We start from the raw sequence: 27612 nt of genomic DNA, 5'->3' as shown, positions 1-27612 counted from the left end.
TATGTCATGCTGTGGTTGTGTGAGAAGGACTACTGAGTGTAGGAAATAAAATGTAGCTAGCGTTAGAAAGAGCCATCAGGGCAAAAGGCCAGGAAACTGAAGTAAAGGGGTACAGGAAATGGGTGGGAGTTGAGGAAATGCATTTTTCCTAAAATGTGGAATTAAGGTAGATCTAGCAACTCAACATTGAAACCTATTGAGAAAATGTGCCCCTCAAAATAATAGATTGTTATGGACAACAGCACCTTCTACTCCTGTTGCTTACGTTGTTTCCTTCTGTTGATTTTTCTGGATAATGACTGATTCTGTGTGATGCTCTCCCTTAAGTTCTAAGGTATTTTTCTCTCCCATTTCCTCTTCACTGTACATTTCCTGCCACTTAAGTGCTTGCAGTGAAGCTCTGGATATCTGGGAAATGTCAGCTCTGTTCAGAAGTACTTAGAACTGTGTTGGAACCCCATTAGCCCACTTTAAAGGTGTGATCAAGGGTCCACACCTACCAGCCCTAAAATTATGCCATGAAGTAACCAATTAATTTTGCTTAGCATTTAATTAAGCAATTAATTTTGAGAAGTAGCTTGCTAAAATATCCAGCTTTGAGAGATCCTAGAACCACTTTGCTGTTTTGCAGTAAAAAAATAAATGGTTAGCTTTACAGTTGTGAGGGAAAGTTCCATTTGTTAACCAGTGATATAAATAATATGTTGTGCTGTTTGTGCAGAGAGCTCAAATATAGGTAGGTCATGTAATTGTGCTTTAGTGTTGGTGTTTGTCAGGTAAACATGCTTCTGGAGGTTCCAGATGTGGTGCAGAGCAGAAACCCCCAAGCAGTGCTGGCTGAGCTGATACAAATGGTTTAAATAAATAATAAAAAGAGCCAACTTCAGTCCTGGAAGAATCCTCACAGGAGCCCAGTTAACAGTTGAAGGAGCAGTGCTAATTTTCCTTCATGTAGTACTGGCACATCTGTGCTGTAGCACTTGAGGCAGGGCTGGTGGGGTGATGCTGTTCTGTGCCTCAGGTGGGTGAGCCCCAGCTCAGGGCTGTGCACAGACAGTGTTTGCTAAGACTTGAATGCTACCAGTCCCAGCTGAAAGTTTAAGAAGCAGCTTTTTGAACTTCTAGTCCTATTGTTTACCTGGCTCAATAAACTATATTTGTGTGAATACTCAGTATGAATATTGTGAACAGGATCAAAGAGTATGAAAGCATTTAGCCTATTGAGCATTAATTTTGGGAAGAGTTATGTTCTGTAAGTTGCAGTCAGTTGTCATTCATTTAATATTTTCAAAAAACCATGTGCCTATGCATACACGCCTGATTTTCCTTCTTTAATTCCTTTCCCAGATCCCAGTACTACCAGCTTTATATGCCCACCATCTCTGGGTTCATCTGTGTGTGGCATATGTCAACTCTAACCCAAGTAGGGACATATTTCTTAGAGTATAAATAACAAAACCATATTAACTTGAGTCTCCTTCTTCTTCCAAATTTAATGAAACTTCTTGTGAATTCATATATTTAACACATTTACCTTTTGTCAAATATAATTAAAATTGATAAGACAGATGTATCTGTCTTACCAATCACACCTCATTTTCCCTGCAAAGTTATTAAAATAGCTCAGTTTTCATACTGAAAACCCTCTCCATCACCATGTGAACAAAGTAGTGTGTTACTATCCTGTATATTTGAGTTTGGGGTGCTGCATCAAAGGCTTTATGTATGCTGCTCCTCCATTTCCTGGTTTTTCTACTTCTTCCTTCTCCACAACCAGAAAAATAGGTGATTAAATCTCAAACATGAGTTAACATCATGTCTTTCTATATGTGTCAAGAAGAGCAGTGATCAGTATTGAGGAACTTGATTTAAAAAATTCCCAATATAATAAATACCTTTTCTAGACTTCGAATGGCAAGATGTTGGTGGGTGATAGGATGAGAAAATCAGAAACTGAAAAGAGCTTAAAAATCAACCCCCCCAGCCAAACCAACCCCAAACTCTAGAAAAATAAAATTCACATTTATGCAGAGAAAAATTGAGTGCACTATTTTTAAAGTCTGTATCCTCCTGTGATATTTCTTCAAATTGCCAGAAGCATGTCTTAGTATGTGTTTGTGCTTTGGCTGTTGCATTTCTTTGTGCAGTAAATTGAAGTGTTCATCCAAAACATTTACCCAGGATGCTGGAAGAGATGAGACTGCAGGAAGCTTTTAGCTCTGCCAAGGTGGTTTGATTTAGCAGGTGATGATGGTGAGAATAGCTCAGGGAAGAGGGGAATGGAACCTTCACCACAGAGTTCTGTGTGTCTGGTCTGCTCTTTGTGAAGTAAAACCAAATCCTTGGAATGTGAACATGGGATGAGAGGCTGGGAGGTCATTTCCTTGTACCTGCACAAGTCTTTGGCTTCCCTGTCCCACCAGCTATGACATTAGATCCTTTACAGACTTTGTCTGTACACAGGAACTTTTTGAGCTAATACTCAGTTAAGAATTTTAATGAAGGTAGGGAGTCAAAGACTTGAGGAAGATGAAATTTTTATAACAGTTCCCAGTCTGTTAATTCTGAGTGCTTGTAGTTGAGTCACTGCAGAGAGTGGTGTGAGCTCCTGTGAAGCTGGAGAAATGTTTTGGAGGGAGAAGGACACACTATGCAGAGACATGCAGGGGAGAGGAAGTGCTGTGTGCATGTGGGTTCTCCAAAAACCAAAATGCCTTTTTAATCTTTTCTTGTGGCTGCTATTTAATAGTGGTCCATTATGCTAATGGCCTTATAAACTGGTGAGGGAAATATAATCAGAAGTCTTCTGTCTAGAAATACCATGCTTTTTAAATTGTAGTATTTTGCTGTTTAAAGAGAATATACTTTTCCTTTGACAGATTAAACTGCCACCAATGATGGAAATCATAACTGCTGAGCAGCTGATGGAATACTTAGGTTAGTAATTGCAATAAATTGCTTTCACTTGTATGTTGTACTTTGTAGTGCATAGAACTGTTTCATTTATTTACTATTTTATTCAGCTTTTTATTTGATTCAAGAAAAATACTTACAGTATTCAGTTACTCATGCTTTTCCTTAACTGTTTTTGGAAGTTTTATGCACTGCTTTCCAAAGTGATTGGCCTAGTTGATGCTGTTGGTGTGGCTTACTGCACCAACACATTGACAGATTTAAAATTACTCATGTCTCTTACAGTGTTGTTTTATTATAGCTGACAGAATGTAGTAAGTCAGCTCTGTCTTTAATTGTCTGTAGTAACTCTAATCTTTGGAACTATGGCCCAATTAAAATAACAAGAAAAATTAATGTAGTCCTCACAGTGATTTGGGTCTTATTTGCAGGCACTACTCTGGTATCACATTCAGCGTTCAGCAAAACTACAGCTCTTTGTATCTGACAGGGCTGGAACTTTAATACCCCTGGTGATCAAGGTGTTAAAAATGCAGTTGTGATATACTTAAGCTGTATGTATCACTTTTCCTTCCCTTGTAGCCTGACTAATATAAAATGCTTGAACTTAATAGATTAGGTTTCATTTTTCTTAAGCAGGAGAAGAAAGCCCTTACTATATTTTCTTTCTTTTTCTTGTAAAGAACATAGCTTGTTTTTTTCAGAGGCAAGTTGCTGACTCTTCTGGTTGAAGAAAAAAGTTAACTACATAATTTTCCCAAAAAAAAAAGAAATCTTGCACCCTGTGTCTAAACATTTCTTCTAATTGCATTGATGACACAACACTGTCTGAAGTCACTACATAATTCCACTTGTCTAGATGTGTATTCTTTCCTGAAGGTGTATTTTAGCTTCTGGTATTATCTTACTAAATTGAATAATAAAATTATGTTCAAATTATTTAGGTTCCTGTTCACTCAACAGAATTAGCAGTTACAGTTCTTCTACAGCTTAAAAAAACCTGCCAAAACCAACAAAACAGCCTTCAACTACTTTCAAGTTAAAAGACTATAGATTAGGAAACCTATAATGATATTTTTAGTAATGGAGCAAAGGAATAAGTACAAAAACATTGAAGTAAAATCTGGAAAGTGGATACTAGTCTCTAAAAATGTTATAAATCTTGAACCTCAGTGTGTTGATTAACTATTAACTAATTTATTACCTTTGTGTTGTAGACGAAGGTGGAGTACAAGTGTTGTGGTTTAAGCCCAGGCAGCCCCTTGCTCACTCCCCTACCAGTGAGATCAGGTAGAGAATGGGGAGGGTAAAAGCCAGAAAACCTGTGGGTTGAGTTGAAGACTCAATAGAGGGAAAGCAGAGCAAAACAGGGAATTAATTCACTGCTTCCCACGGGCAGGCAAGTGTTCAGCCATCGCCAGGAGAGCAGCACCCTGTCACACGTGGTGACTTGGGAAGAAAAACACCATCACTCCCAGCGTTCCCCTTCCTCCTTCTTCCCCCCCTTCATATACTGGGCATGATGTCCTGTGGTCTGGAACATCCCTGTGGTCAGTGGGGTCACCTGTCTTGGCCGTGCCTCCTCCCAGCCTCCTGTGCACCCCCAGCCCTCACCAGCACAGCCCTGTGAAAAGCAGGAAGGGCCTTGGCTCTGTGTGAGCCCTGCTGAGCAATAACAAAAACATCTCTGTGTTATCAGCCCTGCGTCCAGCACAGATCCAAAGCACAGCCCCACCAGCACTGTGGAGAGACTTAACTATACTCCAGTCAAAACCAGCACAACAAGTTTTATAGAATTACTGGTGTATAAAACATGGCAAAACATTTGTGGTATCAATCAGGATAAGTGGTTGCCTTTTTAAATTGTGTACAGAATGACATACTTTACTGTGAACAGTTTGACCTTTTCATATTTTTAAGCTGAGGCACAGAGGGAGGTCAGTTTTTGAATAATGAAGAGATTGGTATGATGCCCCAAGAGATTATGAAATGTTGCTGTAGTAACAGTGTTGGCCATTTGAATTTTATTTCTTAATATGATCTTACTGGGTTTTATATTCATATTTTATTCTATAATTACAATTCAGGTTATAAAACAATGTGTTCTCATTAATTCAGTAGAAAACTCTAGTCATGGTATTTATTATCAGTCAGCTTCAGTCAGAAATTTCCATAGAAATGTTGAAGCTTTGACTGTGGAATAAATTGAATTTCGTTTTTGCTTTCTTTTAGGAGACTACATTCTTGATGCAAAACCTAAAGAGATATCTGAAATTCAGCGACTTAATTATGAGCAGGTAAGGAGCTGCTCCTAAAACACAGTTTCTTATGTCTGAGGAAACTAAAACTATGTTTCTCACATAGCGTTTCTCACCTTGTTAAAGACTAGAAGCATACAGAGCATTGTTTGTAGTTTGGTTTTTTCTGGGCTTGAAGTAGAGTAATAACTTTATATATGTGCTATTAGTGAAGAAAAACTCAGTATCTATTAACACAAGACATGCTGGGGTTTTTTTCACTTGTTAGGAGCGTAATGAAGTAAAATGGGTTTTATTGAGGAACTGTAACACAAAGGTACTGATAAATGTATATAACAGGGAGGTTGCTTTTTGAAGTCTCCTGTTACATGTCCTTCAGTTGTTCTGTTCTGTGGTGCCTGCCAGACCTTCTCTGAGGATGTAAACTGAGTAAGAGAGATCTGTGTTCTTAATTGTGGTGGGCAAAAAGAGGTTGATGCCATGGTATGGAAGGCAATATTATTTGCACTGGCTGCTATTCATATGTCATCACAGAAGTCTTTCCATACTAAAGATAATGCCATTAGTTTTAAAAATTATTGATTTAGTATGTATTTTCCAAGTTTTGTCCGTAGTCATAGCTGGTTTTTTGGTTACTCAGTGAAAAGTGAATTCAAATTTTTTAATAGGTGTAAGGTTTCAAGGTAGTTCTGTTTATTCTTAAGTCATTTTTTCCTGTTCTCCTTCAATGTTGAAAACCAAATCGAGTAACTTGAGATTGATTTGTATCAGATTATAGGAATTACTTTTGTAATAACAAAATTGGCTATTTTTTGCCCACACAATTCTGTGCTGTAGAAGGTTATAGCTATAATCAACTCACAGGAGGGTGATGAAAACTATTATGCCTGGTGAAAGTACAACCTCTATAGCTTTCTTATGCTCAAATATATGGATTTGTTACATAAATGTCACATACCTTAAGTTTTTAACTGTGTAATTTCAAAGAAGCCTCCTGTTGTAGAAATGTTCTAAGTGGTTTGGAAGGTGTGGAAATAGCTAAAGTAGAAGTGACAATGTTGCAATTGTAGTGAGAAACTTCTGTGGTTTTCTGGTCCGTTTGATGTAATCTTGCTTTGTTTGCAAAGTAAACATTAAAAAGTCAATGCAGCGATTGTCTGTAGATGTATGATCTGAATTTGTGGACAGCTAAAGCTGACTTACTCTGGACTCCTTATTCATTCAGCAGAGTAAGATTTTGGCAAAATTTCTTTCAAAACATCTCGGACAGGTTTTTATGTTTGATGTGTGATCCCTACTAATGACATGCACTTCTTAGGGTGGTTTGGTTTGCTTTGCTTTTAAGATGATAAAAACTTAAAAGTTGAAATTGGTCTTGAGAACTACTTCAAATTCTTGCTAAATTCTAAACCTTGTGACACAACAAAGTTGTCGGTAAGATGAAGCAAAATGTACTAACCTAGTGGGAGCTGTTCCTTTCCTGGTCATGGAAACTTGACAGAACAGTTAAAGGGCAGTTAAAGGGCTACAGGCATTAAAACTCTCATTTATAGCAGCCATGCTCAAGTGCAGATTCTGATCAGAAGACAACAGAAGCAGCTGTCTTTAACCATCAGTGGTTTCAGTCTGTGAATCTTTGCTGTCTCCATCTCCTGTCCAATCTGTATTTCTGGTCTTTGTCGTGGTTTTTTCCCATTGACGTAAGCCTGAATTCCTCTTAAACAACAGAATGTTGCAAAACCCCCAAACAAACAAAAAAAGTGCCTCAGTTTCCCCAAATATTTTGCGCAGACATTCTGACCATACTCTTTGTGGGCTTTTCTCACTTAGTGGAAAATTCTTTTTCCTGCATATCAGGATTTTTTTTTTAATCTGTTGATTCAAGATAACTGTCTCTCAAAGCACATTTTCTTTGGCTCATCTTTCCTTTCTGCGAATGGAACTTCATAACTTGATAATTCCCCTTAGGATTCCATTGGGCTCACTACTATAATAAGTGCTACTTTCATGATTTGTTTCTACAGTAGAATCTACAGGCCATTTAAAGGTATGCCCAAAATAAGATAGCAAATTTTTTTTTATTAAAGAAAAAGAGTGGTGAACAGTTAAGATTCTTAGTACTGAACCCTGAAAGTAGAGTTGGCAAGTGAGTCTGTGCAGGTCTTATTGTTCATTCATTATGTGCTTCAGCCTGACTTGTAAGGGAAGGCTTAAAAGGGGAGAGGAAACCTCAAGAAAAGTCCCTTGAAGATTCCCTTGTAATTCAGTTTTCTTGCAAACATCTGGCTTATGGCTTTGGGAAATAGACCTAAAAGCAATCACAACTGCTTAAAACTAGTTTGTGGGTATAAAAGAAGAAACGATCAGGTAGAGTTGATTGGAAGGAGATTCATGCATTTCATATATATTCTAGCACAATGTGTAATGTGAATATGCATTGAAACATTTGTTTAGGTAATTTACCCTTTTAATTATTTTTTTTATTATTATTTTGAAGTGTTGAGTTTATGAGTACTAAATGATGAAGAGTTATGAGAGTAACCACCAAGTATACAAAGCCCTATTGAGTCATCTGTTCTTTTTTTCCTTTCTGTTGTCAGAATATGAGTGATGCAATGGCAATTCTGCATAAGTTGCAGACGGGTCTGGATGTCAATGTGAAATTCACAGGTGTCAGAGTATTTGAATACACACCTGAATGCATAGTGTTTGATCTTCTTGATATCCCCTTGTACCATGGATGGTTAGTGGACCCTCAGGTAACTTATTCTGTTTCAATTATTTAAAAAAAAAAAAAAAAAAAAAAAAAAGTTGTTCTGGATGCTGATGGTGGGAGAGGAGGTATTTCCAAATTTTAACAAGTCAATAATGAAATATTGCTAATGGAATTTTTAAATCTAGTCAGAAAAATTGAGAAGTGAATACAGACTATGTGTTTTTTAGTGCAGGAGCTTTGCAGAGCCTGGGTCTGTAGTCAAACTACTTTAAAAGCCTTCTATGACTCTGTAAAGGAGAACTGTTTTTCTGAGGGAAGTAGCAAGTTGCCCCAGATATGGTGTCCCAGTCATCATTTTTGAAAGCTTGTTAGAAAACATTTGGAAGGAATACAAAGTTACTTTCCTCCTTTTTTTAATTCTGATTTATTAGTCACTGCTATTGAGAAATGAGAATAGTGGAACTGGTTGGAGAGAACTGCATTTTTACCAAACATGTAATTTATTTTAACTATATTATTTAATAAAGTGGTATTGTTTACTTAGGGGGAAACTGGTGAGTTTTCCTGGAATAATAGTGCCTAAGAGTTTTTCTTTTCATGCCTTGTTGGTGAGAGTTGCTGTGCTCTTACCCTGGCCCAGCTGATCCAGCTCATGCCATGTTCTCCATGTGTCTTAGCTTTTGATGCTAAGGGTTAACTGAAAGATTCAAAATAGGATCTGAGATAGCAAAATGTGTAACACTCTGGGCTTAAAATGTTTTGGCCTAGGTTTTTTAAGGGAATAATATCCTCTCTTTATTGAATTCTTAGTGTCTTACTAATAATTGCCACTGGTGTGCAGTTGTGTTCTGTTCTTCTCAAAGGTAAATTCTCCATGTTGTTCCTTCCTGCTGCAGGTTGCTGACATAGTAAAAGCAGTTGGTAACTGCAGTTACAATCAGCTGGTGGAGAAGATCATTTCTTGTAAACAGTCAGAAAACAGTGAACTGGTTAGCGAAGGTAGGTAATGTTTTTCTGTATTTTATCAAAGTATGTGCTCTGCCAAATCTGAGTTACATATTTTCCATGTGGGTCATGCTGAGTAGAGATACAAGTGGGAAGAGCTGCATTCTGTGTGCTGAGCTGCTTTCCCCAGGCAAGCACACAGCACTGTGCCTGTCTTCTCAGCTTCTCTGATGCATTCCCTTGATCTATTCAATACACTTTTTCAAAAGCTGGCAAGAATTTCCTCTATTGTGGCAGCATTCAGATTTCAACTTAGCTATGTATTATCTCCTATAATTAGAATATTAATTATATACTCCATTACAACAATGAAAAATATGAGTAATATTAGAAGTGGATATGGCATTTCTGAACTTGAGAAGGTTTGTTTATAATGCTGTGGCTTCAGAACTTTGAAGCTTTGTCCCCTCTCTGAATGTGTTCCCCAAGGCTTGTGGCAATATGGGGATGTAGGGGGAGATAGAAAAAAATACTACTACTGTTACCAGGTCTTGTATTAGCAAGTGTGTAATAGCCACATGTAACAGTATGTGCTGCTTTTGTAGGGTTTGTAGCTGAGCAGTTCCTAAATAACACAGCAACACAATTGACATACCATGGACTGTGTGAGTTGACTTCAGCTGTCCAGGAGGGAGAACTTTGTGTGTTCTTCAGGAACAACCATTTTAGCACCATGACCAAATACAAGGTACATCCAACATTTTTGTCTTTATTGTGTTTTGTGTGCTCATTTCAAAGCCAGTCGTGGTTTTTCACTGTCTTGAAATAAGATTAAATTCCAGGTTGTTATATGTAAATATGGCTTACAGTGAATGTAAGGTCTGCAGCAAATGTTACTTAGGAATTATTGATTGCAGTGATTTAGACACTGGGATTCATTACTACTTTAAGTCTTCTTGTAGCCTTTCCCTTTATGTTCAGTTTACTCCCTGTGTTAACTTTTTGTGGTTATGTATAGTTATGTACGTTTCTTACATGGCTTAAATTTTCTTGCTGTTTGTGGTTGGCATAGTAAGATTAATTTAATTAATTTCTTGTTTCTGAGGATCTAAAAGTTTGCATTACATTTGCATTACAGTAGATGAATAGGTCCATGTACAAAATGCCAAATGCTTGGAGAAGTTGAGATGAGCTACAATATTGGTTCCTTTTGTTAGGGAAGAGATTTTTAAAAATTATTTTTCATCTGTATCTGGGGAAGCAAAATGGTGGCAACTGTGAAAGAAGTATTGCAGAATACAAAAAGCAAGTGTCAGCTTGGTTAGTGCTTCTGGGACTCCTTCCTCTATGGAATGGAGAATCTGGCTTGGCAAGTTTACATTCATTTATGGAGTATCTTCATGCTAAAACAACTTTATTTTTGCTGGGATGGTAGAGTATGAGTTTTTACCCTTGTATAGAGCTCTAAAAATTATATTTTGGTTATCTGTTACTTAATAAGACTTTAATTTCATGTACACTTTTACTTAGGGAAAATGTAAATAAAAGGAAAAAAGAAGAGGTGTGTATCATGCAAAAAAGTTAAGAAACCACTGGTTTTGGCATTATATGATAATGTCATGTACCTCATGTGAATTACACTTTCATTTGTCACTATTAGTCCTTTTTTCCTCCCTCTGTTAGTTAATCTTGACTGTCAAAGCTAATTTTTGGCATTTTGAGTAACTGCTCCTAAGCTAAGCTAAAGGTCTGAGCAGTCCTCATAAATAATGATTAACTACAAGCAGGTAACACATTTGGTCTTCTGATTAGAGTAATCTGAGATGTGTTTTAAATCTGTGCATACCAATGCCACTCTCTTAAAGCAGTAGCATAAGTAAAAGGCTCTTTCTCCTCTCTTCTTCCATTTAAATAACCAAAAGCTATTAAATATATTTCTATGTGGTCAAATATTACAGTTCCTGATGCACCTCATTTAAATATCACAATTTTGAGTATGATTTTTCCACTCTCTGCTTTTCTAAATTTAGTTCTTAGATTAGCTGGTGGTAGCTCGTGAAGCAATCCTGTGCACTGTTTTATGCTTTCATTGTGAAGCAGGGAGGAAAGAATAAACCCCAACCTCAGCATAGTGTGGTTTTAAAAAAGAAAATAGTAAAAGTACACCTGTACTTTCTGGGTACAAATGGTATCTAGAGGTGCAGCATACCTCTTTTACCTTGTTTAAAGGCTATTCCTGATAAAGCACATACATCCTCCTGGAAATAATGTGGTTTTGTGCTATTATTAAAGCCTTTAAAATCTAAAACATTATTTGTATTAGAGTCAAAGAGTATCACTTTCACCTGTGGATTATAAATACACACTAGTTTTGTAAAACAATATGCTCTTTCTAGTCTTTTCCAGCCCAGTATTTAGATTAAAGGCCAGAATCTGGAGTGTGTTTGTGCTTCATCAGCTTCATACTTGTAAACATGTACTTCTCAGCTGAGATCCTTTTTCCGTATAGAAATAAAATGCAACACTTCAATGAGTTAAATATCCTTAGCCAATATTAAGAATACAGAACAGGTTAAGGCAATGACTAAGAATCTGTGTCTTGAGTTTTACCTGTAAGAACTAAATACAAGTCCTAAGAAATAAAAAGTTAAAATATTTGAAAAAGAATGTTGTTTGTATATTTAAGGTTTGCTGCTGCTAAATCACAATAGTTTTAATCTTGTGCTTTTTGAGAATTCTTAGAATTCTGAAATGCTAAGTTTGGAAATAGAGGCCATTATTCTTGTTTTTCACAGTCATTATAGGGACCTCCCTTGTAGTTAGTGTTTAATTTCCATGTTATTTATATGTTTTAGTTCCTGAAGTTATTGCTTGTAAACAGTATTAATTTTGATTTGGATTTTTGCTGAGTGGTACATGACAGAATTTGAGATACCAAGAAACTTTTTAATAAAGATAGAAAATAACTTTTAAATTTATTTTTAAAGGGCAGCAGTAACTCTTTTGCCTTCTTCTAACCTATCCAGCTGTTTGCAGTAGCTATACATCTAGGGGGCCTTTTGTATCAAGTCAGAAATAGACTTAATTTGGGCTTCTAGCCAAGAGCAGCTATCCAGAAATTTTTGGACCTCAAGGATACTCATACGAATGCCAAATGCATTGTTGCTACAGAGTTGAGATTTTTTTCCAACTGCTTCACTCCAACTACATCTCCTGGGTTTAGTGCTTGCTCTGCAGATGGAGTTTTTCCTCACAGTTTGAGCAGTAGTCAGCAGTAGCTGGACTATGGAGAAAAGCCCATCCATTGGGGAAACTCAAGACATAACGTATGCCAGGGAAAATGGAGGTGTAGAACTTCTAGGACAAGAATGATGCAATTATTTTTTGTCTTTCTCTAATACTGCTTTTCCCTCTTTCCCCTCCAAACCAATACATGGGAATGTATAAATAAAGCAGCTATAAAGTTAACCAAAACCGAATTACACATTTAATAATAATGTCCATGTAATAAAATTGGTGTATTTTTAGAAACACAGCTTGAGTAATTAGTGATTATTATTCTAATTAAGCTAATGCTTCAACTTTTATTTGGCAGCTTTAATTTACAGCTGATACAAGGACTTATACACTGGGGATATTTTTTAAGTGCAGTGTGAGTTTTTAAGGCTAATATTTTAGTAAAAGGACTTGGATTTCCATTCCTTGTCCATTTGCCCAAGTAATCATTTTTTCTACTTCCTGTCCCTTTAATTGCATATTAATAGTCTAGGCTCATGTGATTATACAGTAATAATTTTCAGCAGTTAAAAATGTGATTTTATTTTTTTGCCTTTGCTTTTCATTATGCAGATAATAAATACATCAAATGATAATTCCCTAGATCAAGGAAAAACAGGACTGTAAAGAGGGGATCAGTTTGGTAAGAAGATCTTAGTTCAGTTGGAACGTTTTTCCCACAGACTTGTTTGTAATAGAACCTGTGTTCTTTACTGAAAAGTATCAAAACACCTGTTTGGATTTTTAAGTATGTGTGTTTTCTGTGTTATAAATGTTGTGTTTCTGCTTCAGAACTCAACAGATACTTTTATTCCAATACAAAGTGTATTTTGTAACAATAATTGCACTTTTTCCTTAGGCGTTTAAGATTGGCACTGTAGAGGCAATGAATACAACTGCTTAAAAACATGTTTATTTTTCAGTTTCTTAGTAAGTATACAGTTCTTATGCTGAGGGTTACTCTGAATTCAATAGTATGTACTTTCTTTAAAAGATCCTTTTAATATTACTATATCTGAATGTTTTAACTGTTAGAGAAAAATTAAAACAGCACTCATTCATCAACGTTCACAAAAACAAAGGGATCTGATCCAGAAGTCCAAGAGAATATTTACATACTATTCAAAACATAAAGCTTAAAATGTTTTGTTTTTACTGTATGGAGCTATTGGATGAGTGTTTGGTTTTCTTCTTCAGTTTTCTGAATTGCTGGAAACTTGGTAATTGGCATTAGAACAAGTAGTTTAGAAACATTAATCTTAATTATTTAATCTGATGATGAAATTATCCAAGTTAAGGAGGTCTAGTACCATCCCCTGTAGCCTATATCTGTGCATGTCAGAGAGGGTTTTTTTGTGCAAACCAGAAGACTGAGACATCCCTGTTCGGGACAATAATCTTGCTTTATCCTCAGCTTTATTTCAACGTTTCTATATGTGAAACTATAAAATCTGGGCATTGGTCTACAATATCTAAATACTGATTCTTAGGATAAATAATTAATCATAACTTTGTTAAAGTGGACTGTGTCTACAGTAGTTATGGACTTGAGACTTTCTTTTATTGTTTTACTCCCTATTGACTATAGTTACTAGTAGATATTTTTGCTGTCTATTATGTGCTGGTATTTTGGGGGGCAGTGTTAACCCATGAGACTGGGTACTTGTTAAAAAGCCCCACATTTAAACACAAATCTAAAAGATAAGCTGGTAATACTCTAGAAATGGTCAGTTCAGATTTTTCTGTAGGTAGAAATATTTTGTGAAGCGTCGATTCTGTTCTCGGTGAGGGGCATCTGAAAGCCATTTTTGCGCGCAGTGGTTACCTGAGTTGCCCGAGCTCGGAGCGCTGGTGGGCTCTGCCCTGGGGCCAGCGGCACGGCACGGGCAGGGGCTGTCCCTGTCCCTTGTCCCCCGGGGCTGTCTGTCCGTGTCCCTTGTCCCCCGGGGCTGTCTGTCCCTTGTCCCCCGGGGCTGTCTGTCCGTGTCCCTCGGGGCTGTCTGTCCCTGTCCCCCGGCGCTGTTCCTGTCCCTGTCCCTCGCAGGCAGCCCGGCCGGGCTGTGGGAAGTGCCGGGGAAGGGCGGCTGTTTCCTGGCCCGGCTCGGTGCAGCCCCGGCTCGGGGGCAGCGCGAAGGTCAGAGGATAAAAGGCCTTTCTCGGCTCGCTCCCCGCTGCAGTCTGGGTGTGCCTCTGGATGTGGCCGTGCCTTCAGCGTTGGGAACAGAACGTGCCCCGCATTAAAACTGTGCCCACGAAGCCGGTGTGTAGATAGAGCCTCTGTTTTCTTGTTGCACATGGAAGGAACGAACCCATGGTGAGAGCACATTACAGCTCACAGCAAAAGAGCCAACTCCTCTTATTTTATATATGAAATTAATGCCAAAGGCTCTGTGAATATTAGCAATATTGTCAGGGTCCTGGTTGGGTTTTTTGTGGGATTCAATTTAATTACACTAATATGATGTAGGGAACAGAGAAATTAGTTAAAAATAAGAGAAAGATGACTTCGGATCTCTGATCTGTGGTTTCCCATTTTTCTTTCATTCCAATAATGTGAACAGGAACTCTGTCTCTTATCAGGTACTGGGGAGCCTGTGTTTGTTGGTTTGTTAAGCGTTGTTCAAGTGAAGCAGAATGTTTTTAGGGTTTGCAGTTGTTATTGGAATTGCAGTGCTGGTGTTCAGGTATATAATGTGGTGATATGTAATGCAGTTTATTGCCTTTCATTAGGGAGCTCTGTTACATTTATTCTCTGTTACTTATTCTAACATGACATTTTTACAATCAGTGTTCAACTGAAAAATTCTTACAAAGTAAGAATATGAATTGTATTAAAGATTTGAAACAGTTCTCTATTTCAAACAAGTGTTAGCTTTAATCCATCCTTAGACACTAGATTCTACTTCCATGAAGGCAATTATATGCTGTAATATTTGTGTGTGGTAAAATTGAGCTTATAATAGTTTGGAGATAGGAAAAGTCATATTTTCATGATTTTAGTAATACCAAGCTACACAGTTTATGGATTGTAATTAAAAATGTATGGGCATAATAGAGGAAAACCTGAGAGGCACACACATCACCCCCTTTTTTAGGTTTTCAGACAATGTACTGTTCAAAATAAAATGTAGAAGTTCAAATACATTTTATCTTAAAATATCTGGGATTTTTTTACATCGCTTTGAAGACTTCTACACAAAATGTTGTGAAATAGGTATTCTGTGCAAACTGGAAATGTTGCAGAATTACTTCCTTTTATTTTCTTCAGGTAATCTTAAGTGTCAGGAGTATCATTCAGTTCTTAATCAGGTTTCCAAGAGACAGATGATTCTTAGAACATGTTCTGTGATCAGACTTGGTGCTGACACTTGTGTTTATGTCTGTGAATCCCCTTTGCTGGTTAACTCCCATTCCCAAGCTTGAACACACAGCAGTGTTACCTGTTTGGGTTGGGTTTTCTATCTGCTCTCTTTGGCCTTGTGTATATGTCCATGTTATGGTATTAGGTAATATTGGAATAATTGCTGCACGTGAGTCTTCGGATAATATTTTTGTTACATCAAGTGACCTCCCAGCCCCAGGAGGGGTGGCTGTAAACAGAGTGGGATTGACGAGATGTGATTGGAATTTCAGCATCTCTCCTAGTTATTTAATGACTTCAGAGAACTCAGGGAGCTCGTTCTGTATGTGTTGGGCATGAACAGAGTTTCCATTTCTTGCCTGTTTAGCCTTAGAAATCATTAGAACAGGATCTGCCTCTTGCTTTGGTGCAGCTTTAGCACAGTGATCTTGGAGAACCCTTTGTGTGCTGCTGGAATACAAATACCAAATTTTTGTGGATGTCACAATAAACTGCCTTGATTTTTACAGCTAAACCAGTGCTACAAGTTTTGTATTGCGTGTATTGATCTGGTACATTCAGTAATACTAATGGAGGCTTCAGTCTTAATGTGCTGTATATGGTCAGTGACAGCGTTCTTGATTTGGAGTATAATCCTAAAAACTTGATTTAAAAGGCAGGATGAAATAAATGGGTTGATATAAATGGAAATTTAAATGGGTATTTTGGGCTCCTTTGCTGTCCCTCAGACATAAAGCACCATCTCCTTTTACCTGGGGCCTACTTCAGTTATTTCCCTTTGATTTCAGCTCCTCTCCCACTCCTTCAGCCTGAGCTTACATTTCATCCTTCCAGTGCCTTGGTATCTGCACTTGTTAACATCGTCTCCTTCACTCCAGACCAGCCCATTTTATAATTTCAGACTTTGAAATCAAAAAATTTGGTCTTACAGAACTGTAAAATTACTAAAATGCCAACAACAAAAGCAGTTTTGGTGATAAGTCATAGCAAGAATCTTTAATTTAGAGCTTTCAATTAACACAGACCTCAGATTCTGTCAAAGCTCATTATGAAACATGAAGTCTGAGGTGTGGCCATTTTGAGGTAATGCCTCTTGGATTGTTTGGAAAGATCACTTTTGTTTCCATAACTTGCCTTTAGAATTTAAAGTTTTTGTTGCCAGTTTTTAAGTCTTCTTCTTAGGTGTATTTCTAAATAGCTGTTAAGGTATGTAGATGGATATATATTAGTATATTCATTCATATATATATATATTAATGTTTTATGTTAATTTCTAGTCAATATGAACTTTCATTAAGAATGAAGAGTTGCAAGATAGAATACAGAAATTGTGTGGCTGTTAATTTAGCAGTGAATACTAGTATCCGGTGGTTTAATGCTGTTTGCTGATTCATTTAATTATTAAACTTGCTAAAAACTCTTAATGAATGTTTTATTGGAATGCAACATTTGTATCATTTCTGCTACTTAAGATTGTAAAAAGTAATTTTTTTTTTAGTTCTACAAGTTTTTCTTGTTCTTCTGTATAGGGTCAGCTTTACCTGCTGGTGACAGACCAGGGCTTTCTTACAGAGGAGAAGGTGGTGTGGGAAAGCCTTCACAATGTGGATGGTGACGGGAATTTCTGTGACTCTGAATTCCACCTGCGGCCTCCATCAGACCCTGAAACTGTCTACAGAGGGCAGCAGGATCAAATAGATCAGGTACTGGATTTCTGCTTTTCCACTCTAAACTAGTACTGATTTTTAGTCATATTTATGTGTAATTCCACAGATCTGTATGTGTGTATACTCATGCATATGTGGGACTATAAAACTCCTTTAGGTAATTAGACTGGGGTTCCCAAAAGTGCCACTTGAAATAATTAATAGGGTTTTGTGGGAGGAAAATCTAGATAGTTTGGAAAGTGGGATTTTAATCTTTCAGAATCCACTTCTGTAAAGTTCTCACTCAGGTAAAATGTCACCTCTGCTTTGTAATATGGAAACAGAAGTGGACTGAGGAACTTCCTCCTACATAACAAACTCCCTTCAGCTCATTGTCACAGCTGAGCTTTGCCTTTTGCTGCCCACTTGGCTGAATGTAGGACAAACCTGACAGCAGATTGTGTGTCATGGTGGCTGTTTGTTACTCCTATTGAGACACAGAGTTGCAAAAACCATGTCTGAGGTGGAGCTAAGTGGTACCAGTTAATGCACAAGTGCAGAGCAATACAAAGTTCCCTGGAAATCTTACATTCTGAACAATTTTATAGTGATCACCATTCATGTTTTTTAAATATTGGGGGAAAATTAATAAGATGCTTCTTAATAAATATAAAAATCTGAGAGAGAATTTGCTGCTGTCTAGGTAACAGAATTTAAACCTGAAAGCAAACATTTTTAATTAGTTTTTGTGTTTTCTGTACTGCAGCTTAGGGATTGTGAAAGCAGACATGTAAAGTATCTGTTCTCAGTCTTTCTGCAGCTGAGGTTATGGGCAGGTTTTGAAACAAATTCCTGACCTCCATTTGAAGATAAGGCTAGGAGAAAAGTGGTGGTACTGTGTAGCTGCACATGCTGAAAAATTCACTTGATATGACTTGACTCTTTTTCCTGTGAAAGAGCATTAATTAACAAGTTTACTGTTTAGGATTATCTGATGGCATTGTCTCTACAACAAGAGCAGCAGAATCAAGATATTAACTGGGAACAGATCCCAGAAGGAATCAGTGATCTAGAGCTAGCAAAGAAGCTCCAGGAAGAGGAGGACAGGAGAGCTTCTCAGTACTATCAGGAACAAGAACAAGCAGCTGCTCAGGTCCAGGTAAGAAAACACTACTACAGAATATGATCATCACTTTTAGAAAGTATTAATAATTGCATAGACACATCGGTGCTTGTACAGATTTCTGCCTGAGGTGAATATAGGAATATTTAGGAATATGCTACAATTGTTGGAGTATACATGTAGATATGGCAACTACAAACATTTAAATACTTTAAAGCAGGCTTAACCTTCTAAATTAGGGTTTCATTTATACCGCTTAATTTGGAATGATGGTATGAATTAATATATCAGGTTCCAAAGATGGCATTACTAGTATTTTACATTACTTGCAGAAGAGCATTTTACTAAAATTTTTGATAAAGCTTTGTCTTTATTTTATCTTGCAGAAGTTTGTTGCTGTACGTTTTTAGGTGAATAAGCATGTGATCTCATGTGACTCTATTCTGTTGTTCCAAATTAGGCAATTCCCAGTTTATCCCAGTACACCTTTCCATCCCATACCCATAAGCAGTTGATTTCAAAATCATCTGAAAATGTGATTAGTGCACATGTCTATGCAAAAGTGCAATTTAACTGAATCTTCTGTGCCAAAGACAATATGAAGTTGGTGGTTTGGATTTAGAGAGTTCTTAACCACTGACGACTTCCAGAACTGCTTTTATTTACAAATACATAAGAAATAATTTCTATAAAGCCTGCATCTTTGAACTGAAGTAATTCAGAACCATTAACTGATAAATTTGTTAAGCATGAAACAAGAATTTTGACAGGTAAGTTTTGTTACTTGCACTGCTCGTTGCTTTAATAGCAGTACCTATCTAAACCACAGATTCATTATTGCTGGCTGCCAAGGGCAGAAGGAACTGAAGAACCTGCTGAACAGGATTAAGAGCCTGCTCATTTGCAGCTATGAATGGGTAACAGAGGGAATAGATGATGAATTAACAAAACTTATGTTGCCTTTGTATATCAACCCCCTTGCCAAGTTATTAATGAGTTTTTAGTCACAAAAAGCTGCTGCCTTACCATTATCACACTGTCCACACCAGCACCTTTAGTCTGCAGATAGTGAAATGTGGATTATATACTTAAAAGAGAAACTAAGAAAAAATTCCAGTACAATAACACAGAAGTGCCAGAATATGCTTGAAACCATATTTTATTGAATCTGAATATGCGGACACAACAGAAGTGACACATGAAACTTGAAATATATTTTCAGCTGACTGTATTTTCAAGAAATATGCAGTTTTGTGGAGGTTCTAGAGTAGGTATACCAAAAACCCCTACCTGAATTCTGCTGGTTTGCATGATATTTAATCTCTCTGTTTGTGAACCTGACCACACAGTGACAGTTCAGGCTGTATCTGCAGTGGTGCTGGGTTTATTCCCATGTTGTTTTCCCTACACAGCAGGTACAAGGTGCTGCCTCTCCAGCCAGCGCAAGACAATCGGCCAGTAACGAACGCAAACGCAAAGAGCCTCGAGAGAAGGAGAGGGAGAAGGAGAAGAACAGCTGTGTTCTCTTGTAACAGAAAAGGGATTCCACCTGGAGCCAAGTGCATGTCCTCAGAAGCAAAAACAAGGAGTAAAAAGGAAGACAAACCTGTTACATGCCGCCTGTGCCTGATTACCCCATGGATTTTGTTCATGTTCCAAGAGAGGATGGATGACTTTGTAACAATCAGACAGACTTCCTTCAAAGTCATAGTGCGTGCTGCTCAAGAGGGAATCCCAAATCACAGTTGGATGTGGCTGTGCTTTGAGTTAGTCATAAGAAATACTGCACCTTGTAGCTGAACACACAACTCATGGCAAGTCCTGTGTCATAGTGACATCCATTACTCATTACATCAGTTAGTAAGCTATTTTATCTTCTACTCTAAACAAAGGTAATTCATTTTGTGTAAGGCTTTTTCCTGAAGTCTGTACACGAGCACAATGGAGTTCTGTGTTAATTCCATAGTATGAAACTATATCTTAGGCTGGGTATAGTCTCCACGACACAAGAGCCCAAATAACAGCTGGGCACTGCCTCCTCAGTGTGTCCAGATTTCTTTGCTTCTGGATCTGGTATGTTCTTTTTTTGAACCCAGATTTATACTTGTTACTGCTATCACTGCATCTTCTGGCCAGCTTTCTTGCCCCAAGAATATGTGACCTGATAGGCAGCATACAAAAATTGTCATCAAAAAAATGGGGCATTTATTAAAAAGCAAGATGAATATCGTTTGCTTTTCTTGCAACTACAAACTGGGTATGGCAACTCAGACATTATCAGGGTTTAAACAAGTAATTTTATAGGTAACTTCTTTTCCTTTTATTATTTTTTTCTCTTGTAGGTAAACTGGACCAGATAAGCTTTTATTTATTGACCTCTCCATATGATAGATGAATGATGAGAGGATACTAAAGTCTATAATAATCGTTATTCTATATAAGAATGCAGAGTTAAAATAACTAACTATCTGCCTTTTATCCAGAAGTACCTTGAACTTCAACATGACGTTAACGTGTCCACTTGTGTATTTAAGCAAGTGTACTGTAGTTAAAACCACACTTTTTTGTTTGTTTTATAAATCATGTATTCTTAAAAAAAGCACACTTCTGAAGGGGTGAGAGAGGAGTGAAACTGCTCTCTGAGATAGTTTGAAAGGTGGTCAGGTGTAATATTTTGTTTTTTAAATCACTAATTTAGAATTTTTGGAAACCAGATTTTTCTAATTTATGGGAACCAAATAAACATGTTGTGTCTTGTAGTATTTATAGAATGCAGAAACAGAACACTTGATGAATTTTGAGGGAACCACAAATCTTCCTCCACTTCCATTAACTCAATAACAATTACCTTCTTGCTTTTGATAAAAATTTCTATTTAGCAATTTGTAGATACTTTTGAAAAAGGCTGCTTCTCCTGGACAAGTTCTGTATCTGTGCTCTAAGCCTTAGTGTTCACACAGAATAACCTGGGCAAGCTAAGGTGGAATATGACATTCCTGCTTCCAGGTGTTTGGAGAATGTCTAGAAAAGTGGGTGTCTAACACAAGTCACCAGTAAAAAGCCACTTCACAATTATTTCAAGCAAAGTCACTGCACTGATGGCAACCAGTCATCACATACATCTGTTACCAACCTAGAATGAGAATGAGCTAAAGGAAGAATGTCTTACCAACAAGGGCCAATTTGTATCACTTTTCTTCCATGCCTTTTCCTCTTTCATTTTTTTCCACTTTTGTTACGATTTCCCTTTTATAATGATGAAGTAATGAACAGTAGGAGGTCTCTAATATATAAACTGTAAATTTAAAAATATCTTCTCTAGAAAAGTCATGCCCAGAGAAGTAATTTTAATACTTAATGTATGCAGTTCAGATAATTTTTTATGTCAAAGCAAAGGTTGATGTCTTTTTTCCTTTGCAGCAGCCTAACTTCTTCAAACAAATTAATCTGATGGAGGATCACCAACATAATGACTTAGCTACTTTAAGTAGATGAGAAACTATTCCAATAGTGTCAATAACAGAGACTTTAAGCCAGAATGTTGTTTAAAAACATTCTGTAACTAAGATTTTTCCAAATTTGTGTATTTACATTTATTTATTGACCTTGAAAAATAAATATGTCAAGCTAAGTGTTTGTTATTATTTTCAGTGACAGTATTGCCACTTTAACTCCTTTTGGAAGGAATGTAGCTGTTGTGGCTATGGAGTTTATCTCTTTGCCTAAGATACTTGCTTGTATTAGAAGAATTCATGTGACATTTCCAGTTTTAGACTTATGTGCCTGAAACTTGATATACTGTAGTTAGAGGAACTATGGTCATTTGGTCACAGGAAGAAGAGTTAAATGTAGTGCTCATCATGAAGTTCCAGCTCCCAGATAATTCAGTTGCTTTCAATAGAGGAGTAAAGGGTTTCAGGGTATTTGAGATGGAAGGCATGCTGTTCTCTGTTAATATCCTTTTTTCTTTACAGGTCTTGAAGCTTTGGAAAAAAGGTAAAGAATTCCTGAAATCTAGGGCTGCATGGGTTGAACTTGTTAGTGGCAGAAGTTATAAGCAGTTGAGCTTCCTAATACCCAAAATGAAATTCATCTGGAAGCTTAATGTATGCCCTACTGGGAGTAACCATTCCAAAAGCACTTGTCACAGTTGGTATCTCTGACAGTATCTGAGGATCAAAAAACCTGAAAAGAATTGCTTTTATCTATATGAAGTGAGCTTGGAAAACAATATTGCACAATATAGTCTTGGAGTACCAGGAAGACAATATCTACTTCTGTTTACTTCATTTGCCTTTTTTTTTTTCTTTATTTTCTTTTTTTCCAGCTCATGTTCTGGCAAAAGGGTATAGATTTGTACTTTAAATATATTTATACAATTTAGCATGCACATGCTGCAAATTCCTACATAATATATATATGAAAGTGTCCAGAAAAGTAGAGTAGAACTAGTTTTCCACTAGATAAATGCTAGCACAGAAAACAAAATCATAGAATTTTTGTTGTTGCATTATAGTTGTGACATATAAAGCTACATACAAGTATTCTTAAGATTAGCAAAAAACTGAGCACTGCCATAGAGATGTTTTTCTATAAGGCACTTTGCAAATGCTCGAATTCACCAGTTTTCTTGTCACACTCATGGAATCTGCAACCCAACAAAGCAGATCCAAAGAAGGGTTGTAACACCAGAGAACAAAATTAGCATTCCTGAAAATTCAGTTAAACACAATGCAAAAACTACATTTTGTAGCTGTCCCTGTTGTTCCTATAAGAAATAATGTGTTCAGAGTGTCTCTGCAGAGCTGATCTTGTGGCTCACAGGCACACAAGCTCCAAGGGAAGCACAGGCTCTGCTGGGAACCTCAGATTGCCAGGCAGGCTCTTACTTGGTATTTCACATTATTGTCATGTTTCTTCAAACTTGTAAACACAAGCTCTTGAAAACATTTTCCGGTATGTAATAAAAGGCAGTTTTGAGTTCTTGAAATGAAATTTTCTTGTGAATTCAGCAGGAAGTACTCAAGTGAAAGGTAAAGCTGATATATTTTTAACTGAAACATTCTTTGTTCCTGCTTCACTGGTTCTGTAACAAAGTCTTGACAAAGTCTTTGCTTGGATCAGGTCTTTGCATTAGGATGCTTATTAGAGAAATCTATACAAACTACATCCTTCAACACAACATACTGAATTAAGAGCTTATTTTATATAAAAGTAGATTTTTAGAGATTGCAGCATTAAACAGGTGACTCAGGAAATGCACTTTAATTGATGCAGAATCCCCATAAGAAAGCATACTACAGAAAAACAAAAATAACCACCTGTAGTTTGTTTGCCATAGACTGCTCCTGTTTTTTCCATCTGTGCTATGATGAAGAACACCCTGATAGCAAGAAAAATCCAACTCTAAAAAATGTTCCTTCAGTCCAGCATATGATAGGAAATGTCACGTGCAAGGCCTGAAAATGGCACTTCATCCTGATGAGTGCTCATCCTTTTTTATCCAGCATAACTAGCCAGAGTTAGTGGCTTGTGTTTCACTCAACACTCTTAGTGTTGACTGAAAGATGGGAAGAGGTGAATGACACCTTCTCAAACCACATCATTTAGGCAGAGTCTGTCTGATGTTTGGTGTTCCTGTACACCTCCCTCTTGTTCACAGCTTGGCCAGGACAAAAGCAATGGATTTAGGCTTGGCTGTGATCTGCTTTGATGGGGGAAGTGCCATAGGGAAATGCTAAGGAGGAAAGAGAGGCTGGAATACAGAAGTCCCTGTCCTACCTCTTGAGATTGTTTAAGGCTTTGTCCTTAACTTTGCTGTTATTTTGGACACAAATAGCTGTGGCACAGCGTGCAGTGGCCGCGTTTTCTCACCTAGGTAATGCCCAGCAGGTTCATTTCCTGGCAGGTTGGCAGTGTCTGTCCCTGGACACACTGCTCTTCACTCTCACTGTGCTTTAGAGTCAGGACTACCTGTGCTGATCCTCTGATTGCCCAAATATTCTTATTAAATGTCAGTTGCCTCGTGTTCAGTTTTGGTCAATGTGAGCTCCTATCACTCTGAGCTCTCTTTGCTGGAGAGTTCTCTCTAGAGAACTTGCTGAAATCTGTCTTCCCCATTCCTTTTCTTGTTTGTAGGATTACTTTTGTTCATGGAGAAGCTTCATGTGCTGAAATGTGCAATTCCTTATTTTTCAAGGTTAAAACCTTTAAATACTCAGTTAATTATCATTAGAAAGTCAAGATCCCACGTTTGACTCTACAGAATAGAAAATTGTGCAACATAATAATGCTATTTTAGGGAAACCCTAGGGGACAATTCAGAAGTTGTTTCAGCACTTTTGCAAGCTCAGTCTCAGCAGTGCTTACAAACAGTGTAACACTGCTGCAATCAAGGGCAGCTGCTGCTCTGGTCAGTGCACACAGGGCTGGGGCACTGCCCGTGCTGCCCCCCTGGCCCAGCTGTGCACGCAGGGCAGCAGGGGCTGGGGCTGGGCCAGTGCTCCTGGGGCCAAAAGTCAGCAAAATGGGGGTGTTTGATAGAGTCAGACACTCAGCCAAATGGACAGAGATTTTGGGGATGGATAGGGAACACAAACTCAGCTTAAGTTTTATTATTTTTTTTAAATTACTCTCTTGAACTTCCTTTAGTGCTGACCCAATTTCAGTTTAGGTCCCATCCACCCTAAGTGATACCTATTGTGAAACATGGGGATTGATCTAATAGTGTCTCACGAGCCAAAGCCTTGAGCTGAGACAAACTGAAGTTCTCCACCACAGAGCTGGATGAAATAATGGGATACTTGGTCTGTCTTGAAGTTCATGCTCTCCTTCCTTGTTGAAGCCCTTAGGAAAATTTGGATGGGCTTTTTGAGTTAAAACTTCAGCTGTAACTTTGAAAAGTTAAGTTTATGCTAAGCAGTTTTGAAAATTTCACCTTAGTTTTAGCATTTTAAGATTTCTTCTGAATGTGTTTCCAAAAAAGCTGGGATAACTTTTATTTTTGTCAGGAACCTTGTGATGGCTTTTGTTCCTGCTTACTGGCCAAGAAAAAGGTCAGAACTGTAATTAGAAGCAACACCAGTGTGTCTTAAATCACTTCAAGAACTTAAATCAGCTGAGTAATGGGAACATCCTTGGGTTTGCTCATCTCTTGTTTTGGGGAACTCCAAAATAACTTGTAAAACAGACAATTTTCTTTTTAGTATTTAGTTATCAGGCCAGCAATAGGTCTATCAATTTTAGGGCTTTTGTTATTGCAGATTAACCAGAGCTAGAAACTGGTTTATCTTAGTTACTGTTTTGTTTACAACTGAGTTTTAGTGAAGCCCTTCACACTGAGTTTGAAACCAGGTTCTCTGTGAGGTACCAGGATGGGGATTTTGGCCAATTCCATGGGTAGATATTCCCACTGATCTACTAACTACAGGAGAAATATATTGCTGTGGAAATAAAATCCTTCTTTTGCTGGAAAAGCGTAGCAGTAGATGGTGTCTTCAAGACACTGCAGATAGACACAGTGAACCAAGGAACCTGCTTGTGGACTTTAAACTATTTGTAATCCAGCTTTTGCTTTTTTATCATCAATAGTTACAATAATTACATGCTTGCATTCCACATACTCGGGTTACAGCAGTATGCTTGTATTTCTGGATTTCTTACATACTTTAGAGAACCCCTTAAAAAAAGTGACCACAGATAAAATTATTTCAAGGGACAAACCTATTGTAGCAAGGGTTTCTTCACCTGTATTTCGATAACTCTTGAAATCACCAGTGGTGTAACATATGTGACTGATCAGGGAGTTACAGTCCAGACATTGATGAAATAAGCAGGGTTTGATTTAGATACACACTTTGTACTTGCAAAAACATCCCCAGTTAATGCAGGTTGCTATCAGATTGTACTGGACAGGTCATAGCACCTGGGAATGTTTTTTCCCTGTGTTTTTGCAGTGTGAAGTCACTGTTTACAGGCTGAGCCTCACAACTTTCCCAGCAATTCTTAGAAGTATAGAAGTATCAAGTATTTGTGCTGTGCCACAGAAATCTATTGCTCAGTATTATGTTAATTCCTTATAGCAGTTTCTTTATAAGGGAGTGAGAAATACTGTCAGCAGTCTCCCCACAATAACCTGATAGAGCTTTAATGTTAAATGACAGTTTTGGTTTATATTACAGCTTTCAGCACATTAAGTTCTTATCAAAGTTGTTTTGCTTTTTTTTAACATAATTTTCAATTCTCTTTTTGTCTGGTCACCAGCTGCATAGCTCTTATTTGTACCACTTGTAATAATCACCTTTTACACATACATGGAAGCTTAGTGAAGAAAGGACTGATGGGACATACAAAAATTAATCCTACAGAAGTCACTCCAAGTTTTCCAGTGCTAAGTCAAATGTTTGTCTTAACTGCCTTGACTGGGTCTTTTTACAATGAAATTTTTTTTAGAAAGCCACACACACAAAACCCTGACATATTTTAGAAAAGTTCCAAAATACTTCCAGATTAGTAATGTCTTCAAGATGCCACAAGAATTGTGCAATTCCTGTGTTAAATCAGCAGTTTAGCTGTGAGTCTGTTAGTCACCCCATGCTTACCTGATCTCTAAATCTAGTCTTAAAAGGAAATGCAAAATAAAGCTCATGAAAGTGACTCTGGATTTACCAAGAGAGGGGAGAAGTTAATTTTTTTAACTTGTATTTTAGAGGTGCATGACACAATAAATCTAGTCATGCAGTAGCATTTGTACCAATGTATGTGAATTAAATACTTTTCTTCATGTTACACCATTATCCAACACTGTAATGGCATCTACAAGTTCAACTACTGAATGTTTTGCATTTTAAAAGCCTTAATTGTTTATATTGTATTAATGTGTTTTTAAAGACTATAAGGAAATAACATTTTCCTTGTAAATTGTTAAAATAATTTTGAACACAAATAATTTTCAGAGAAATCCAGTTCTGTATCTCTTAATACCCCTTTTTGTTTGTGTACCACAAAGCTGTTAAATTCTGTTAACCTTTTAAATAGTGTCTCCTGTTATCAGCCTCTCTCTAGTTCAAAGTCTTTACCCAACTGAGATTTATTTTGGTTAACAGTCTTCTGAAACTCATTGTATGTAAATAAATTTAAGTGAGCAAACTTAAATAAATATTTCATTTAGATATTTAAGTTCTTTCCTAATAATAAAGGTTGGATGATAGACTTAAAAAACCCCAACACACAATAACCCAACAAAAACCCCACTCTGGAAAAGAAAAGGATAGACTTCTGGTGCTCTTATAAATTCAAAGGTTTCAGCAACTTGTTCTCAATCAGGTTTTCTCCCCATAATCCAAGTTTTAGTATTTTAAGTGAAATGGCTACAC

The 27612-nt window shown here is 37.3% G+C and overlaps 1 protein-coding gene across 1 annotated transcript in view; it reads left to right on the top strand.

Moving 5' to 3' along the window:
• The window catches only part of MINDY2 (MINDY lysine 48 deubiquitinase 2), a 32602-nt gene extending 5194 nt beyond the window's left edge, over positions 1-27408 (top strand). Inside the window, exons 2-9 of the mRNA XM_083870701.1 lie at positions 2880-2937; positions 5146-5210; positions 7772-7930; positions 8784-8886; positions 9438-9580; positions 16999-17172; positions 18101-18274; positions 19651-27408. Coding sequence (XP_083726827.1) covers positions 2880-2937; positions 5146-5210; positions 7772-7930; positions 8784-8886; positions 9438-9580; positions 16999-17172; positions 18101-18274; positions 19651-19770 — 996 coding nt within the window. The 3' untranslated portion in view covers positions 19771-27408. The remainder of the gene's footprint in view (positions 1-2879; positions 2938-5145; positions 5211-7771; positions 7931-8783; positions 8887-9437; positions 9581-16998; positions 17173-18100; positions 18275-19650) is intronic.
• Positions 27409-27612: the final 204 nt, after the last annotated feature.

Source organism: Zosterops lateralis, assembly GCF_965231275.1.
Source record: "Zosterops lateralis genome assembly, chromosome: 13".
Lineage (NCBI taxonomy): Eukaryota > Metazoa > Chordata > Aves > Passeriformes > Zosteropidae > Zosterops > Zosterops lateralis.
The sequence above is the reverse complement of the archived record's forward strand: the minus strand, read 5'-3'. Positions and strand labels throughout refer to the sequence as shown.